Source organism: Sabethes cyaneus, chromosome 3, assembly GCF_943734655.1.
Source record: "Sabethes cyaneus chromosome 3, idSabCyanKW18_F2, whole genome shotgun sequence".
NCBI lineage: Eukaryota > Metazoa > Arthropoda > Insecta > Diptera > Culicidae > Sabethes > Sabethes cyaneus.
This window is the reverse complement of record NC_071355.1, coordinates 93,609,020-93,630,094: the sequence shown is the minus strand read 5'-3', so window position 1 is coordinate 93,630,094 and position 21,075 is coordinate 93,609,020. Positions and strand designations below refer to the sequence as shown.

General features: G+C 40.9%; 1 protein-coding gene across 8 annotated transcripts in view; it reads right to left on the bottom strand.

Annotated features, from left to right (window-relative positions):
• LOC128743752 (protein PALS1) overlaps nucleotides 1-21,075 on the bottom strand; it is a 92,918-nt gene that overhangs the window by 4,049 nt on the left and 67,794 nt on the right. For 2 of the 8 annotated variants that reach the window (XM_053840413.1, XM_053840406.1), the window contains 5 exons: nucleotides 2,124-2,307; nucleotides 1,840-2,054; nucleotides 1,491-1,778; nucleotides 553-1,429; nucleotides 347-478 (listed from right to left, as the gene is read on the bottom strand). In XM_053840413.1, the coding sequence (XP_053696388.1) occupies nucleotides 347-478; nucleotides 553-1,429; nucleotides 1,491-1,778; nucleotides 1,840-2,054; nucleotides 2,124-2,307 (1,696 nt within the window). The other 6 variants (XM_053840411.1, XM_053840407.1, XM_053840408.1 and 3 more) reach the window with 6 other exon arrangements.

Sequence of the window (21,075 nt, the reverse complement as noted above, 5' to 3'; positions counted from 1 at the left end):
AGGTACAATGTTGGTCTAACAAATCCGTCGAATATTCGAATCTCGACTAGGCGGTGCTGTTAAAGTCAGTAGGATCGTTGCACTAGAGCCCCGTAATTATCCTGTACTCTAATAACCGGCTGCGAAGGCTGTCATTAAAGAAGGGCCTTGCCTTAAAGAAATTTATAACCCAAGACTTTGCTTCGCTTTTTTTTTGACAGTGGTGCAAGACTACCAAATGTGGAGACATACCCTAAATTCAATACAATTATCGGACTTCTACCGAATGAGTGGACACTTGAACAGGTAATAAATTAACAAAGGAACCTAAATAATTGCTCGAAAAGTAATCTCTATCAAAACTTACCGTAATACGCTTTCTCATATTCGCCATGTTCAACGAACTTTCTCGCTAGTATATCCGATTCGAACTGCTGTCGCGAAATAAAGTGATAGTCTTGGCCGGGAATTTCCCCTTCCCGTTGGGGTCGAGATGTATCTATAAATTAAGAAAAGAAAACACACAGTCAAAATCCGCACCGTACAGACTGGAGCTACCCGCAAAATACTTACGAGGTATGGCAGCAGCGAACCGTTCCGAATCGGCCATCAAACGTTGCCGAAGCTCGTGACGTCCAATGTTGGGGGGACCGATCAGGACGATCGGTCGTTTGTGGGACGCCCGTGGATAGTAAAGTGCAACCTCTTCGTATGTAAGAATTTCCTCCGGATCTGGGTCTTCGGCGGTTGCCGTTGCGTACAGGGGATAGCCATGTTCGCTACTTGCTTTCTTCTTTTTCTTTCGCCCTTTGCGAGCACAGAGCAATGTAGAACCTCCCGCCTTACCGTTGGCATCCTTTCTTGTTCTTAATCCCACTTCACCTGCTATGGCCAGCTTCATCGATTCGCGTTGATGCTGGAACGGTTGGCTAGGTATCAGTCCGGCAAGAGTTTGGTCTTCCTCGCCTTCGCGATAAGCTTGCCACCAATTTGAATCGTCACGAGATATCACGTGCAGCACATCCCCTTTCTGGAAACTGATGCCAAGCTCGCGGCATGGAATGTACAGATCGTCCTCTGGATCGTAGTCGAAATGAGCCCGTACATGTAGAACCGGTGGATCCCGCATGCCAGGAACCATCGGTGATGCACCGGCAGGCACCACTAGGAACGTTAGTGTTCCGGTCATCGCACCGAGAAGAGCGCACACATCATTGACAGACTTTCCGCGCATTTCGATTCCGTTCACCTCAAGAATTTCGTCATTCTGGTGCAGCAGTCCAGATTTCTCGGCTGCGCCGCCCCGCACCACGCGGCCGATTATAACCGCTTCACCTTCGTTGCGTATAGTAGCACCGAGCGGCTCCGATGACTTTTCTATCTGGATTATCCTAATGTGATCCTGACTACCGTCGCGTAGTACTCCAAGTGGAACACTCATCGGTTCACGCTGCGAATTGAAATAATGTTTGAATTTAATCATATTTACTTGAGCAGTGCACGCGACTTACCTTGGCTATGTTGTTGTTATTGTTATTTACTAAGCTAGTGTTATTTGGAATAGATGGCATAACTGATGTGGATTTGACCGGTGTAGCACTGATCATTGCATTATTGTTCATGGGCAATGGCACCGCAGGATTCACGGCGACAGCACTGACGCCGTAGGCAGGTGTACGATCGGTGGTCGAGGCAACACGATCATGTGCGAGCAGCAGTCCTTCCATTTCATACGTTGATAGCAGATCACATAGTTCTATTGCAGCCGGTGAACTGGACTGGGCCAACGATTCAACGCACTGTAAAGATTCAAAACAGTTATTGGCACGTCATGCCGAAATGAAATTGTACGAAACTTACGTCCTTGGCGAGTGCCTGAGCATTTGAGCAAATGGGATTCTGTACTTTAGGCCGTCGTCGTTCCAGTACGGCTGTTCGTGCGGCGAGAGCACGAGCAATCCCAGGTCCAAGCAGCAGAGTTTGCGCCGCCGTTACTCTACCAGCGAGTGCGGCTAAGCCGTGCTTATTGAGGTGACCCTGCAATCGATGCAGCGCTGATACCAGTTCACCGTACCCTAGTAATAGTCAGATTGTAAGATAGTTAGGACACGCTAGTTTGCCACGGATTCGAAATGACCACTCACCGATAATTTTTTCCGCTTCTTCGTCATCTGCGTACGCTTCGTTATCAACACCGATGACTGGCTTCTCAACAACCGGGTTGTCCTGCAATGCCCGCAATCGTTGGGAGCCTCGCAGGCTGTTCCGGAGAAAATCATTCTGAGCTGCTATTCGTTCTTCCTCTTCTCGACGTCTACGCAGTTGTTCCTATAAAGATGAAAAAAAGAAGAAAAATTAACATTGCGTCGAATGCAAAATAGCTTCAATGAACAAAGAGCCTGCATCAACTCGCCTGTTTTTGCCTGTAGAAAGAGTTGGATTGTATGAGACTGTTGCCTCCGTTATCGCTGGCAATCTTCCCATTGCCACCGTAATCGGCCACAATCATGGTACGTTACGTTCGTTCTGTTAACAATTTTTCCTTTTCAGTTGCAGTGTAAAAAAATTGGCCAGATTCTTATCCATTCACCTAAATACTAGGTCAAAAATCGAATGTGTTGGCTTGAATGGCTTGAGGCCTCGAATTTGCAGGAGAAAGTGCTTCAACGTCGCCGTTTGGTCGTTTAATTGACGAGGGAAACTAGAGATACATAGTTGATTGGCAATCGGCAAGGTCGTACTTAGAAACAGATGCGTGCTGTGCGCACACTTGCACGGCATTGTTAAACCAGAAGCATCCGTCTCCGTAGTGCTTTGTGTTGTATTTACACAACTGATAATATCGTCATTAAAAATAGAAATGATGGTCGGTTGAGGAGGAAAAACTATAGGTAGTAAATCATGTCTCGTGAAAATGACAGTTGTAAAAATTTAATTGCCACTGCCTTAACAAAGGTGTAGAAATGATGAATCTTGTGTGGTGATTTCTTTTTAAGAAAAACTTTTTTTGTAAACACTTAGGTGAGAGGAAAAATAACAATATAGCATGATATAATGCCAACACTTCTAATATTTCTGTAGTTTTTTACAAGATTATACATATTGGAAACACTGCTATTTTAGTTTCAATGGAAGACATAAAACCTTTATTTGATAAGCCGTTTGCCATGCTAAGAATGCAAACAAATTAGAAAGAAAAGACTTCGATGATATCGCCATTAAATGAATCCTACTAGTAGATAGCGGTAGATAAGATAAATCAGCAACGGCTGTTAAATTTTAAATATATTGCAGTATAAAGGTCCTCCAAGATAGCCTCGAGGTACGCCGCTGGTCTAACAATCCAGTCGTGGTATGTTCGAATCTCAGCTTGGAGAGGCTGTTAGAGTCAATAGGAGGATTGTAGCACTAGCCCCGCAATTGTCCTGCACTCTAACAGCTGGCTGCGAAGTCTGTTGAACAAAAACAGAAAGTCAAGTTTCGAAACCGTAACATGTAGTGCCTAGACTTTGTTTCACTTCTATAATCGTTCCTCAGAAATCGAAATAAGCTCTTGTTACGTTTGATGATCTATTGAAAAATTTAAAAGCTAATTGCTGCGAATAGCGATCCTAGCAATGAAAGTTGTCAAACAACAAGTGTTCTTTTATATACGGTTACTGTATACCTATTAAAGAAAAAATGAAACATTCAACAATGAAAGAAATAAAGAAGAAATAATAGTTTGATGGGGAATGGCAGGAAGTGAATGGAAGAGGAAGAGGAAAAAAAAGCTCGGAAATAATATCTAAGCAATGACACAATGGAGAACTTGGCTAGGTACTCTAAAAAAGTGAGATACACGATTAGTCTTAAGGATATGGATAAAATTGGATGGATGATTGGAAATTTGACTGTATTTTGATAAATTGTTGAAATTTTGACTTAAACTATGTAAGAGTGTGTTTACGTTGGCGGAATATCACCACCAATCCGTCATTCAATAGTGTCCTGGATGCGAAAGTCATTCAAGGAGACCCCGACGACCCATCGGCGGTCAGGCAGAAGCAGAACACCATATAAAGACCGGGAAGGTGCTGAGTCTATTCAAGCGGTGGCCGAAATTTTCACGGGTGAAGAAGGCGGATTCTTCCATTTAATTTGTCCAAAAAACGTGTTTAAGGTCTGGAAGGCACCCAATCGGTACGACAAACAAACAAAACACGGTGTCCAAAACCCGCTGCAGAAAGCTGTATTGAGAAAATGGCAAGAATGCGGCAAGATAAGACCAGCCGTACATCATGATGGGTACCTTCAATGGGCAAATTTACCGAAGCGAGACTAGCTTCTCAGCCAGCGGGCTGCCCTTCCTGCGTTTTTACGGAAGCGAGACGCTGTTTTGGCCGGATTTGGACTTCTGGCTCTACACAAAGTTGATGTTAGACTCGTGCAGAGAACAATGTTCGTTTTGCACCAATAGACCTCAACCAACCGAACTCACCGGACATCACCCGAGTTTTGGGCCATTATAAAGGCCAAACTTCGTAAAACACCTAAGGCTTAGATAAACCACAGACAAACTGACACTCGGATTAATTTCATCGTCCTTGCAAAATACACACATTTTTTATGTGTCAAAACATGTGTTGCAACATGACCGCACGGCAGCGCTCGACTGTTGCTTCGAGTTTTCAGTATAAAATCGTACAACTGCAAAAATCCTACAGATACGAAACTCTATTAATATAAGTTACTTCGCATCTTGCATAACAGAGGGTGCTAGTGTGCAAGCAAAATGTGGATGCTAAGACGTGTAGTAAAATTACGTGACGCTAAGACGTGAGTTAAATTACCGCAAAATCGACTGCGATGCCCTTATCGCACATCTTTGTGATATTGAATGGACTAGGTTATTCGGAACAGACTCTGACATCATGGCTGCGCGTGGCTAAATGCTAACCTTTACAAGTCGTATGTCTTACGTATTCAAACAGACCTACGCAGAAACCCGAAAAAGTTTTGGACATTTGTAAATACGGAACGAAAGTGTTCCTCGGTTCCTTCTGATGTTTACGATGACAATACCGAATCATCTACATAATCAGATTCATGGGAACTATTTGTTACGTTCCTCTCGTCTATTTTAGCGTGCGATCCCGGACTAACAAGAGCTACTGTTTGTGGTGCATCGCTGGTCCCAACCCATTTGGTCGACTTTAATATCTTTGAGATTACCCCGAATTTGATTACTGCTACCGAAAAACAATTAAAAACATCGTACTGCGCTGGGTCTGACAGAATTCCTACTGTTGTCTTTTGTCGTTACGCTGAAGCATTAGCTACACCGCTTTGTTGTATTTTCAACAAGTCCTTTGCGTAAGGGACATACCCTAAGATTTGGAAACATTCTTTTGTGTTTCCTGTCTTTAAGAATGGAGACCGCCGAAGTGTTAGAAATTATCGTGGAATTACAAATTTGCCTGCTGCCTCCAAATTGTTCGAAATGATTGTGAGGGGCGCCTTAATTCAAAGTACTAGACACTACATTTTCTCGGACCAACACGGTTTCATGGCTGGCCGCTTCGTGACAACAAATCTAGATTTCACCTCTAATTGCATTGCCAAAATGGAACGTAACCTACAAGTGGATGTAATACATACTGATTTAAAAGCCGTCTACGACCGCATAAATAACCGCATACTGCTTGGCAAATTCTTACGACTGGGTGCCTCGCAACAATTTGTCGCATGGTTATGCTCGTATTGGTGTGATAAGGTTTTACAAGTGAAACTTGGGTCTAAGTTATCGTCGCCGTTCACAAATAAATCTGGTGTACCTCAAGGCAGTAACTTGGGTCCACTTTTGTTTATTTTATTCTTCAACGACGCTGCCTCTGCTCTATAAATTGGTTGCAGACTGGTTGCAGACAGACGGTCTTTGGCTCGAGCAGCACGTTGTTGATATCGAGGATTGTCATCGCCTTCAGATGCTTTTGGACGCATTTTTGAACTGGTCTAAATTGACCTACTTGACCTTCAGCATTACTAAATGTGGGATAATGACATTCCATCGTATCAAATCGCCGATCATATATGACTACAGAATTGACGGTCAGGTATTAAAAAGGGTCGATTGCGTTAACGATCTTAGTGTCACACCTGACTCAAAAATGGCGTATGATCGTCATCGTGCACTGATAATCTCAAAAGCCATGCGCCAGCTTGGATTTATAACCTAAATTGGCCTGCACCAGTTAAACAGCGAAATTGACTCACCGAAATTACTGTCGCTTATGACATTCCGCGCATCTGAAAGAACTTTGGGGCCGTCATTGTTGCTGATTAACCTGTTTCACCGTACCGAATTTGGCCGCAACGAACCAGTTACATCGTGTGTTAGAGTTTTAGCTGTGTTGAGGAACATTTCCAATTTGGCGAATCACTGAATAAATTTAAGCGGTTGGTGGGAATAAATTTGTCATAGATTGTAAGAATTTCATTTAGACTTATAAGTCAGATGGTGTGTAAAACAAACAAATAAACAAATTAACATGGTTGATTTCAGATAATCGCCGCCACCGCAATGTTTGTTCGATTTAATCGACGTTTTTCGGCGAAATAAGTATGAAGATTTTTAAATACCAGTTAGTCCGGACGTTTCGAGCTACTTCTGGCCTTCGCTCATCATCTGCGGACACAACACTTTAACACTATATTAGGCAAATTTACAACATAAAACATATTACAAATTCTTAACTTACACTTTTTCGTCCATTAGGTTCTACTTGGTTTATCTTTCTCTTTACTATGTCTTACTTTCTATTTCTCTTTCTCGCCAGTTTTTTGATTACAGGGTCATATGCAGCTTTGAACATTGCGGAATCTACTGGTCTATTCACAACATTATTCTCACCTTTAATTTCAATGTAAAATGTTTCTGCTATTAGTCTAATGTTATGCTTAGTTATTTTCTCTACGATTTTGGCTTCGTCAAATTTAAAAACATAACCTGTTTTAATGGTGTGTTGGGTTAAACCTGTACCGCCAACTGTTTTTGCTTTGATGCTGTATTCATGTTGTTCCATTTGTTTATGTAAAAATTGGCTTGTTTCTCCTACGTACGACTTTTGACATTGGCCACAACTTATTTCATAAACGACGTTTGTGTTTTTATCTTTTATAATTTTGTCTTTGGTTTTTGTAAATAAAACTGTAATTACAGTTGACGGATGCCGAAATTAGACCGAAAACACTACAAACAGTAAAAACAATGCTACATAAAAATCACTATCTCAGATATTTTGTAGAAAAGGTAATAAAACAAAGACTACATAGCATGTACAATACGTTAGAAGTACCAAGCAAAGAAACAACTCAACAATTCGTAACAATTCCCTATGTTGCCGGTTTAGGTGAAAAGTTAGGCAGATATTTAAGACAATTTAAGATCAATGTTGCTTACAGACCAACTGACAAAGTAAAAAACGTTTTATTTACAAAAACCAAAGACAAAATTATAAAAGATAAAAACACAAACGTCGTTTATGAAATAAGTTGTGGCCAGTGTCAAAAGTCGTACGTAGGAGAAACAAGCCAATTTTCACATAAACGAATGGAACAACATAAATACAGCATTAAAGCAAAAACAGTTGGCGTACAGGTTTAACCCAACACACCATTGAAACAGGCCATGTTTTTAAATTTAACGAAGCCAAAATCGTAGAGAAAATAACTAAGCATAACACTAGACTAATAGCAGAAACATTTTACATTAAAATTAAAGGTGGGAACAATGTTGTGAATAGACAAGTAGATTCCGCAACGTTCAAAGCTGCATATGACCCTGTAATCAAAAAACCTACGAGAAAGAGAAATAGAAAGTAAGACATAGTAAAGAGAAAGATAAACCAAGTAGAACCTAATGGACGAAAAAGTGTAAGTTAAGAATTTATAATATGTTTTATGTTGTAAATGTGCCTAATATAGTGTTTTAGTGTCCGCAGATGATGAGCGAAAGCCAGAAGTAGCTCGAAACGTCCGGACTAACTAGTATTTAAAAATCTTCATACCTATTTCGCCGAAAAACGTCGATTAAATCGAACAAGCACAAATTAACATTGATTTCTCTGGTATTTTAGATATACTACTAGTTATTAACTGGGACGAGACTTGTTAACGATTATCCTCAACTATGTTATTGATCGACATGCTCCTAAGCGCACATTACTATCTGCTAAGCGTGCACCTTGACAGGCTGCAGGGTAGCGACGCCTGAAGACATCGTAAAGATCAACTCTTAAGAGGCTCTCGATATATGGTGGTCGAATGTAAATGACACAAAAAGCCTCCGTTGGACTGGATCACTGCTGTCACTGCTTTATGTACGGCATTCAAGCTATTCAAAAAAGTAATTTTGGGAGCAGTCTTTTGACCATTGTAAATAGTACATCGACGATACGGATTTATACCACATCGATCAACTCCAACAAATCTCCGTTCATTTACTGCTTTTGCTACGGATACTATTTCACGGCATTTCCAAACGGATGCAATATACACCGATCTTTCGGCTGCATTTAATAAGTTGAATCACGAAATTGCGACTGCCAAACTCGACAGGATGGGACTTGGTGCTACCCAACTGCCCAACTTGTGTGATCGACATTTAGCTGTAGAAATCGGGGAATAACTGTCCAACCAGTTTATTGCTATGATCGATATTCCACAAGGCAGCCATCTTGACCCGCTTATCTTTGTGCTGTATTTCAATGATATGGGCCCTATTCTGTAAGTCACGTCGAGCAACTCGGCTCGACTCAGTCACTGTGGAGTGTCGAGTGCAAGACGAACGGGCAGCATAGCGGCTCGATGCACACCCAAAACAAAGCTAGCTCAGGCGTCACTTGCTAACCGTTTAGTCACTAGCTTTTTGGCGGTGGACTCAGTCGAGTTACTCGACAAAACCGGGTCGCGTGTGACTTACATAATACCAAAAGTCGACTAGTCGAGCAAAGTGACACTCGACGTGACTTACAGAATAGGACCCTAACCTTTTCGCTACGGGGACCCAGGCTTTCTTTTACTGATGTCTCGAGTTCTACTTTGAGTTCAAAAAAGCAGAAAACGCCATGTTGCTGCAACAACAACTGGAGAGCTTTTCAAGATGGTGTAACAGGGCCGCGCAGCCGTGCTGGGGACTTACCATCGATCATTGTTTTGATCTATTGCGGGGTGTCCACTTTTATTTTATGCCATGTCGTAACAGTGAGCTATCAAAGTTTGATTAACAATTAACTATAGTTACTATATATATAGTTCGGCGGATAGAAAATCGGGAGCCAAATAAACGTCAAAAGCGGAGCCAAAAGCTTTTCAAAATCCAAAATGCAGGTAATCTTAAAAAAATACACTTTATTTTCATAGAACTAGTCATTTTCAACACCCGCCAGTGATTATTTTTCGTAAAAACCTACACATTTCACCATAATTTCAAATTTAATTTCATAAATCAGGGATGCCAATTCGCCTGGTTTTCTATCCGCCGAACTATATATATAGTAACTATACAATTAACTACCTTTGCATAAAATTATTACATCATCATGAACATCATGAACTATGCTTTGGTGAAAAAAATTGAATACTGACCACTGTACTATGCCGTGAATCCGTCTCCGGAACGGCTACCAGTGACACCAAGCAAGTAGTGAACTCAACCGAAACGTTAAACATTAAACAGTGGCCAGAGTCCGGTCTCGCAAGCTGTACAATCAAGTGCTGACAAAACGCGATGGATATATCCTGCTTGATCATAAAACTTATTGAAAAACGGATTTTAACCAAATTCCGGGAGCTCAAATTCTACAGGCTCCTGCTCGCGGAAAGCTTTCTAGCGGATTCAATTTTTTTTTGTTTGATTATAGTCACTTTAACAGCTTAGGTCATTCGTGACTTCTGCTGGGTTGGGATTTGAACCCGGGTCCTCGGCGTGAGAGGCGTGAATGCTAACCACTACGCCGGGATTGACTGCTGGATTCAAATTTGTTAAAGTGGATAAGTTAGCGAATAAATTCATGATTTGGCAGGGGATCTTCTGTTCATGTGGCAAAAAACTAGCATTTTCATGACGTTAGTTAACACCATGAGTTACTGTTAATTAAGTCCTATGACCGGCGACATGACCACGAGGTACGACGATGCTTCAACAAGCCAGTCGTCGTATATTCGATCTTAGTTGGGATCGCAGCACAGCCCGCAATTGTCCAGTACTCTTACAGCTAGCTGCGAAGTCTACTGAACAAAAGCAGCAGGTTAAGTTTCGAAAACCGAATGTAGTGCCTAGGTTTTTGAAGGTCCCATGATAATCCAGTTACGTTGTGGCCAGTTCTAGGCATTTGGCATTACAGCAAGGATGGGCTACAATTGTACAATGCCAATGAAGTCCAGTTCATCCCAAGATGGATAAATCCTCTAAATTGTCCCCAGTTCCGTTCAATAGAGAATTACTAAGCAAAAATTAAACGGAAGCTGAAGATGAAAGGAGCCGTCAACAGCGACGTTGGTCAAATGAAGAATTGGTAGTTCATCTGGCCAAGATCGTGTCTGAAAAAGGTGCGTACCAGTACCTGTTGATGAACGGTATGCAAGTGTACAGTTAGAGAATTCCTTGTTTTTTTTTCTAGAAATACATATAATGTTATTTGTAATAACTTATTACCTTTGTTTCATCTTTAAAAAGTGTTTTGATTGAATGAATGGTTTAAAAAATATACGCATTGGGAATTGCCCCGTTTCTAAATGGCTTAAGTTTTAGTATCAATGTTTGCTCATATGAAAGGTATTTGTATTTAAGGCGTAAAGATGGGTTGTTGAAAATAAGATAAATGTTGTTTTATTAGAAAGAATAGAAAGGTTCAAAGGTTTTGATGAAGCGTTAATAGAGGCTGTACATTGATTTAATAAGGCGTTCCCAAAACATAGGGTATGTTGCTGCTTCGTCGTAATTGCCTATTCCCGTCCTATCCAACACAAATTATTAAAAATATCAGCACAATGCAAAATTAGTTATTCCTTAATATTTTAGTTTGTTGCCTCACTTACGCGATCAATCAAAGTGAGCTGAGATCTATTTAAATGCTTTTTTACTTTGTGAAAACGAAAATAGAAGTGTAACGTTTGAATGAAAGATTTCAAATGCTAATAACTACTAAACTACTGATCGAAACTGAACAATTTATATGTCGTTGGATAGATAAAATGACCAGCAATTTTATGGACGGGATGAGAGAGCAATTTTAGGGAGGGTGTAACAGAGGGGGGGCTCCTAAACAAATGAAACACAAATTTCCTCAAAACTCGAGAACTAATCAAGCAAATGGAACCAAATGTGGCATGTGAGGGTTTCAGAAGCCAAGTGTTTTTTCTATGGTGTACTGATACTCCTTCCCCTTCTAAGAAGGGGGGCTCCCATACAAATGAAATATAAATTTTCTCATAACTATTGAACTAATCAAGCAAATGGAACCAAATTTGGCATGTAAGGGTTTCAGAAGGCAAGAATTTTGTCTATGGTGGTCTCTTTAGGAGGAGGGGCTCTCATACAAACAATATACAAATTTCCTCATAGCTCGAGAACTAATCAAGCAAATGGAATCAAATTTGGCACGTGAGGGTTTTTGGAGGTGAGAATTTTTTCTGTGGTATACCGAGACCCCTTTCCCTTCTAAGAGGGGGGGCTCCCATACAAATGAATTACAGGTTTCCTCATAACTATAGAATTAATCAAACAAATGGAACCAAATTTGGCATATGGGGGTTTTAGAAGGCAGGAATTTTTCCTATGGTGTACCGAAACCCATCCGTCTTTAAAAAGGGGGTGCTCCTATACAAATGAAACATAAATTTTCTCATACCTCGAGGATTAATTGAGCAAATTGATCCAAATTTGGCATGTACGGATTTTTGGAGGCAGTAATTTTTTCTATGGTGAATTAGGACTTTTGCCAAATTTGGTTTAAGAAGGAGGAATCCCATACAAATGAAATACAAACTAAATCAAGCAAATGGTACCAAATTTGGCATGTGGGGGTTTTGGAGGCATGACTTTATTTTATGACGGTTTTCGGCCCCTCACCCCTGTGGAGGATAAGGACTCTTATACAAATAAAACGGATTTCTGCGTATGTGCCATATTATCTGCGATGTAACAAGCGGTACGCTGTGAATGTAAACTAGTAAAATCTTCTCGGAGCAAAAGACAGTGACTAGACGCCGTTTACTTACGTGCATGTTGTCATTCATGTCAAAAGAGAAGGACATTCGAATGGCACGTCATATTTGCGATGAACGTGCTTTGGCTTTAATGTTATTTGTAACTAATGGCCCTTTTAAAGGCCACAAGCGAGTTAAAGTAAGATTATTGAAATATGTCAAACTACGCATAATCATATTTTATACAATAATCTGTGGGCTGGTCATTCATAACTATTTCAACCTTTATGATGCACGGTAGTGATTTTTAAAAGAAATCTGTATGCTTCAATGGTAGCAGGCGTTGTAACTATGAGCCACGTATTTTCAAAGCCACCATTGTATTCAATGAAGAATGTTTTTTCGTGCGACGAAGAAGAAAATGTCGACTAATCATTTCAATTTCCGTCATTCATGAAATGAAAATAACTCACGCAACGCATTGTTGTTATTCTGCAGCTGGGAAAACTTGTATAACCTACAGATATTTTGTAGAATAACATTTGTCATGCTGTCCTACACAAATACATGCGCGCTAGCTTCGTAAACATTATTGTGATTTTTAGTTCGGACGATGAAAAATTATGATTGGCTGATTTTAAAACGGTACGACGAATTTAAGAAATAAAGTCAGTTGCGTAATTTCAATCAAATGCTTTATTAATCGCTTTTTAGTGAATGCAAAGGACACGGATCGAAACGTAAGTGTGTTTGAGTCAAATCAGCAGCAGAGCTTTTGGAGTATTCATTAAATCCACCTAAGAAATGATGAAAATTAGAGTGGCTTTCCTTACTACGACGGGAATTAGAAATAAACCCTGGTTTATTTTCTTCAGCATAGTGATAATTGTTTTGTAATAAAACTGTGTTTTAAAACTGTAAGTTAACAAATGTGTACGGACCCATTACTTGGGTACATTTTCAAAAAGTTGTTTTTACAATTGTAAACAAGCAAAGTGAGAGATTCAGAAGAGAACAACGCCCAGTCGGTTTGTTTACATTTTGAAATACGTTTTTGGATGTACCTGAGATTGGTGCATAATGAATATTTATATATTGTCCAACAGAATCGGAGAAGACAAAATTCAATTCGTTATTACGCCTTAACTAGCTGCCATACAATCGAAACGAGGCCAAGTCGCACCACTCAAAAATCGATTGACAATTATGAAGATTATAATCCCCAGTGCATACGATTCCGGGGGTTTCCGGGTTTTCCGTATGCAAAAATATTGAACACGCAGGTAAACCTCAGAAACCGGCTGAAAAGACCTGCCAAAATCCTCGAAAATACTACGACTGCCTTGGTCACGACCGTCGTACATGATTATTTGAATACATTAAACCTGCTGCAAAAAGTCCCCTCAAATGACCACTCTAGAGCGATACGACAGCCACGGCCGCAGGTATTGGTAAGGCGTAAATGTCGAACTAGGTAGGTGACGTCAGTTTTCGTACAAAAGCTCCAATGCCGAATCTGGTTAGTAAATATTTCCGCTGTACCCTTGTCGAAGCCATCAATGATCCATAAATACACGAGTCACATTGCAGTTTATCATTGCACGTAATTCAATTATTGTGCGATATTACGAAGAACGATGAAGCATCAATACATTCCTGCTATCACTTAATGCAGAAATGTAGCACACAAGCGTCAGACAAAAACACAACACTGATTTGAATCAACCGAGGCTTTTCCAGCAGTTCGCACGGTTTATCGATAATTTAAATATTCATTTTCTCATCATTAATTTAATTACATTGGCCATGTATTCTAAACTCCGTGTAAAATAGGTTTCATATTCCAGCTGAGGTGGGAGGATGAATTGATTTTACGGTTCTTCACACAACGGGTAATTAAATTATGTTTCGTTTTCTCTGATAACAAGAACGTAAACCGAACCGCACTGGTCACACATTACAAGTAGTATTTTTTCACGTGTGTTACTTTACTCGATCGACTGCCGACTTTGGAGGTCTATGCTGCAGCACAGTCCGGAAGGAATCGAAAGCAAACAGAGCCCAGCAATAATGGTCAGCACACTTTCTTCTTTTGCTGCTCGTGGCTCACACTGAAGTCACCAAACACACGCGTCCGAACCGCGCCGTTGTATTGTGTGTGCTGGGCTGGCAGATGAAAGGCGAAGAAAAGTTGCCAGACGACAATCGCGACGAGAACTGAAAACTGGACTTACTACTGCCGTTGGAATTGGCCAGCCAAACAAGATAGTGGCAGCGGCATCGGGTTTGGGACTGGTCTATGGAATGGGAATGGAATGGATGCGGCTAGCTGTATAGCGTTTATGGGCGTAGGAAAACGAAATAAAAATGTAAATAAGTGAGTTCTCTAACGAAATATTTCAGCGCCCGCCTCTGGTCCCGCGGTACCGCATGCGGCTAACTGAATGATTCTCTCCCCCACGCCGTCCACCGAATGTTGAATGTTGGCTCGGTCAGCCCAGGTTGGCTGGCGCGGTGTACGTAAACAGGTAGGTCGGTACTGACGTTCGGTTCGACGCGTATAGTAATACGCCTGGCAGCCGCAGAGAGCGGGGTGGAAACCAACACCTGATCACATTTGGTATAGGTGATAAAGAATGAAAAACGTGGCTGTGGAGGTGGCGGGTGGCAGGTCGCGAGCACCTCCTCTGGGGCTCTACTTTACTCCTAGAGCTGCATTGTATGCGCGTCCAACTCAGTAAATCGTTTGATTGTGTTACCCACACATCTACATGGTTCTGGTATCTCCGATACTGATGGATGATGTATATAAAAGGTGGATTACTCATCGTTTGAAGATGGATTTCTTTAAAAAGAAGTTGTTTCTCAAAGCTTTAGAACTTTTGTATCAAATCTACCAATAAATTTCGATTCCTCTTTTACGTTGACTTTTGGATAAAAGCGAAATAGATTACAACGATGAAAAAATAAATTTACCCTCCCGATGAAATTATGAATGATAAAATGTGTAACAAAATAAGCTACGAGACCGGTGCGGTAAGAAGTGCACTGGTGTGCGTTTCCCCCTTACTTCCGTGCACAGGTGAGTTTGTTTTGTTTATGCATATCTTCTGCTGGGAGAGGGTCTACATTATGGAAACGGTTTTTGAATTGCGGGTGCGTTTAGTGCGATTTGCTCAAATCAGAGTTAACCCTTTCATGGCCTCTTCCCTGGAGCAGCCACTGTTCGGTAACTCGAACAGATCGATGGTAGTGTACACCTAGGTCAAACTTCAATGCATGATACATTCTATACAAAATTATGGCGTTTTTATCACAAAAGATACAAACAGTTTATATGCGATGGGCCATCAAATTAATATTTTACATTTCAGCAACGCCTCGTTTAAAGTATTATTCAGTACTACTTTTTATCTCTTTTCACAATGGTTTTTATTGTTGATTTTATTTGATGGATACTTTTCATTACTTTGTCGGTAATTATTTATTAATATAAATGTAGTAATAAAATGTATATCAAATTGAAATGGTTATATTCTTCACCATTTGGGTTCGTTTTGGTTATGTAATGACTTGCATAGCAAAAAATGACATAAAAATAAATCTTTAAAGTCCTACAACTAAAAACAGGTTGTGAACCCTGTAACAATCGGAAATCGAAATTTGTATTTGCTAATAGCATTGGCATTGGCATTGAAGTCTTAATAAAACTTAGATTTTCAAAGTTGTCAATATATATAACTATTAAAAAGAGATAGTTACTTTATAAACATTATAATCAGAATGTATTTTTAGATGAAAATTAAAAATTGTAAGAATGTTAGTAAATTAATATGTTAAATAATACAAAACATAAGCGAAACCGGTTACTAACCTTTTCAATAAGTTATCTTCTAATTCAACACAAAAATTACAATTGTTTTACGAAAGCATTCAATCATTGTTTCATTCCAGTAATAAATAGAATTCATATCGTAAAATCATGAGATCAATAAAACTATTAACTTAGTATAGTAGCGTTTCAAGTGATCAGCAATTAAAACTTTTTAATAATTGAGTCACGAACCCGTTAAAGCGCACAATAGCAACCTATTACAAGCACAAAACACTAATCTTCACCATAAGGGGAAACTGGGACAAGTTTTGACGACCGCGGAATGAGTTAACCACAATCCTGAGGAGGAAAAAAAACGCCCGAGATTTTGAAGAACCAGAAGAATCTGACAAAACTCTTCAAACATGGTGAGGAATCACTAGCAACGGCACTGTATTGAATAATTTCCAGGATTTTGGAAGAGGAGAAATTACCGAAGGAAAGGATGGAAGAAGTGGCGTACCTTATCGACAAAAAAGGTGACTAGGCCGAGGCATTATGCTGGTCATCACGCCTACAAGGTGCTCTCCCAAATCTTGTTACGTTGTCTATCCCAAATAGTTAGAGAATTTGTAGAACAGGGTGATCAGGCGGCCGAAGTGGTCGATGAGGTATGAAGCAACAATATGAGTAAGAGATCTAACGACGCATTCTAGCTGGAAATCGGACCTTTTTTGCTCTCCGCAAGACGTTTCGATCGAGGAACATACATTGCCACACGAAGCAGACAAAGTACAAAATTCCAATTAGATCGGTAGGATGTGGCATAAATATAATTGGGTGCCTTGCCTTTACAGTCGAGAGCCAGGGTGGCTCTTGCCGTATCAAGAATTGCTCTCCATTGTACTCGGCCTAGGGTTAATAGTCGCCAATTTGTTGCGCGTCTCGACACATACAAGTCGGCTTCAATCTGGTCGAGCCATCTAGCATGTTGGGTCCCTTTATTCCTGGTGCTGGTGGGGCTCTTGAAGAAAATGAATTTCAATGCACAGTCATCCGGCATCCTTGCGACGTTGCCGGCCCACCGTAGTCTCTCAACTTTCGCCAGGTATACGGTGGGAATCTCTCCAAGCAGTGCCTGTAGCTCGTGGTTCATAAGCGTACGCCACTCTCCGCTTTCCGTTTGTACTCCGCCATAAATAGTCCGCAACACCTTTCGTTCAAATACGGCAAGTGCATCACGTATGCCTTCCGTAAGCAAAGTTACTGTCTCAAACCGACGTTGGATGAATGCGACGTTGGATGTCCTTACTCGTATTACAGTCCACGATGACCAGAGATCCTGAACATATGAACACATCAACCACTTCCAGTTCATCGCCGTCAATAGTCACTGTCCATGGGAGGCAAGCGTTGCTTTCTATGGAGCCTCTTCCTACCATATATTTGGTTTTAGACGCATTGATTTGTAACCCTATTCTGCTAGCCTCCGTTTTTAGTCTGGCAACCCTGTGCGCAATTCGAAAGGACTCGAGAGTCCCCGAAACGCACACGAAGCACATCACTCGCTTCAGAGTAGCTTTGATAAGCCGCGTCAGTTTGTACGGAAAACCGTACTCGTGCATTATCTGCCATAGCTGTTCGCGTTCAACTGTATCGTATGCTGCTCTGAAATCCACGAAAATATGATGCGTGGACACGCTGCACTCTTGACACTTCTGGAGGATTTGTCGGAGAGTACAAATTTGATCCATAGTAGCACAGGCCCCCATAAAGCCCGCTTGGATCTACCCTACGAATTCTGTTGCTATTGGGTATAGACGACGCAACAAAATCTGGGAGAGCACCTTGTAGGCGGCGTTGACCAACGTGATGCCGCGGTAAATACAGCAATCTAGCCGGTCGCTCTTTTTGCAGTTGGCACAGACCCCACCTTCCACCCACACCGTAGGTAGTTTCTCCTCCTCCCAAATCCTAGAAATTGTGTAATGAAGTGCTGTTGCTAGCGGTTCTCGGCCATTTTCATATATTATATAGACTGAATGGTTTATACATTACTAACTAACACAACGAATATATTGTAGCTACAGCAACCACTTTTATTAATTCTTAACGTGGTGTGCAAGACATGAGGAGAATCGTCCTCTTTCATCATTGCACTTTTGACGAGGTCAGGTGCTGTCAGCTGAAGCAGCACGGAAACGTGCTTGTATTTGAGGCTGCGCGACGGAAGTATTAAAGCTGCTCATCTTTCATTTATTGTATAGCATAAGAGTACTTGTCGCCCAATTAGCTCAGGGATACGATGCTGCCCTAACAAGCCAGTCGTCGTATGCTCGAGTCTCGACTGGGTGACGCTGCTTATACAGTCAATAGGATATTCCTGTACTCTAATAACCGGCCTCGAAGTATGTCGATAAAGAATGGTCAAGTTCATAAGGACGTTTATACCCATGGCTTTGCTTTAAGAGTACTGAATTTCAGGATATTTATGAACGTTCTTTACTGCTTATATGCGACATGGAACAAATTTTCTCAAGCTACGTTTGCAGCTGCTGTCAAATATTGAAGTAAAACCACAGAGAACAGATTAACAGGCAATGAACGAGAAGTGTGTAACGGAAAGGTTTTTGTGTGTGTAACGAAAATTCCCTCGAACTATAAGTAGCAAGCTAAAACATAATGTCGCTACCATCACTAATATAAAACTCGACCTTATGTATACTGATCTGGTAAAGGTTCTTTGCTAGGACAGGTCCCCTCTGGCTTCTTGTTTTTCTTTTCTTTATGGGCGCCATCCCTATTGAAAATTCTTTGTACACTTTTTACCACTGCACATCGACCCTGCACATACTACACTCAAGTCACTATTTACACGAAGAATACGTTCCACGAAAAACAAAAACGCATAAAAAACAGTGTAAAATCCAAAATTTGCGTAAAAACAAACCGCGTAAAAAGCGACTTCAATGTATTTTCAGAATGAATTAAGTTGGCCCAAAATCGCCGGATTATGTCGTAGATTGTACGACCAACCAATGTTGCAAATCAAGTGAGAAGCAAATGATACCCACTCAAACGCGTGCGAGTATGAAAACCATAGCATTAACGTTTACACCATTGAAGCAAGCGCACGACAAGCAACCTCCGGTGCAGTGTGGATACATTGTGCTGCTTATACACTAGCAAATGCATATCCTCGTAGCGTCTTTCTGCACAGCTCTCTCACGAGGCCAGCAACTCGTGAACAACCAACAACAACCCGTGAGGCATACTAGATTGTATAGATACCAGGGAATCAAAAATCAAGAACGCACAACAGATAATGATATTGTACTTGTTGTAAATTGTAAATGTTGGGACAAAATGTGATGGAAGTTTGTCACCATTGCATGAAAGTAAGGACAACAATAAGATATCGTAGCTGTTTATCATAGATACAGATGTTCCATGACAATCATGCTGTTGTTGCGGAAGAGAAACACTGTTGTATGAAATACGGATTGTGCGCAAAAAAAGCAAAACTAATCATGTCACATTGTCTCGGCAGTGGCAATGTTTGGTAGGTAATATTGGTAACTTACCTATGGTAAGCATTGTACGTCAGACTTCGGGTCAAAGCAAGCTAGTCATTTCCTTAATTTTTTTGCTGTCTGTCGCTTTTGTTCAAGTGTTTTTTCCTGTGTGAACTCATCACTGCGACCAGTATTGTTGATCTATTGTGATATCGCCCGGGTGTTTGCTGTATGACCTGCACTGCATTTCTTTTTGCTATAATCGCTATTGAATGAGCGATATGCTTATTAAATTTTATGCGTGCTTGTGTGTATTGCGGGGCTTCCTTCAAAGCTTGATATACTTTACCCACTTATTCCTCACTGCCAGTACTATCCCATATTATAGCCGTCCGAGGACTTATTCGTTCCTCTGATCAGTACACTTAACTATAGGAAGGACTTTTGCACTGTCAAGAGTGGGTAAATTTAGAATTCAGCATGAAGGAAAAGTAAATGATGTGGGGGGGCCTGAGAACTTGACCTTCGATGGCTTGATTCTACTAAGATTAGAACCCACGACCACTCGCTTGTCAAAACAGATTCGGTAACCTTGCGGCTACGGAGCCCCCCGTTTGTTCAAGTTCCTGATAAGCAAAGTAAAGCCTGGGTGCTAATTCCGTTATCGAAATTTGACCTTCTGTTTTTATACGACAGACTTCGCAACCAGCAGTTAGAATACAGGACAGTGCGGGGTCAGTGCTACGATCCTATTGACTCTAACAGCCTCTCCCAGCCGAGATTCGAACATACGACGTCTGGCTTATTAGACCAGCGTCTTACCTCGAGGTTAACCGGGAGGAGAAAGTTACTGATAAAGTATTGTCTTTAATCAGCCGACTTGCGACAATCACATATACAAGAAACCAAAACAAGAAATTTATCCAGCTTATACTCGCGATCTCTTTATTTTGCTGTCGTGATACATTCTGGTTGCTACGTATGTTTGTTTTGTAGGCAGAGAATAACCAGTTTATTTCTGGGTATAAACAATGATATTTTGGTTCCCTCATAGATACAGATTTTGCATTGTTTTTTTTCTTCTTCATCTTACGTCCTTTCTTACCCACGCGATTGAGAGTGAGGGTCCTCGCGAGCAATCGGTATCAGCTGCTCTGGCTGCAATAACGAATGAGAACGACATCCATGGCTGACAGCTAAATACACACTCGCAAAAACCTACGACGAGCATGAAAAAATAAGAGCGAGAGTTCGAAAGAGATGCTCAAGCCGGCGCGTTTGTTAAAACTTCAACGCTTGTGTAGGAATTAGACCACAGAGTAATTCAATTATTGGTAGCAAGTAGCAAATTTACTTAAATTTTCTACACAAAATTTAAGTTTGTACACTTTAAGGACATTTTGAGCAGTTTTAACCTGAAGCTTTAGCTTAATTCTGCTTATTTGCTGGTAGAGTGTAGGTTCTTTGATGCGTTTGGAAAACAATTTCTGGAGGGCGCAACTGGAAGATTTTATCACATAGAACGTTGAAAACTTTTTTGGAGTCTATCAAGCTGCTCTCGCAAAATCGAGCCAGCGA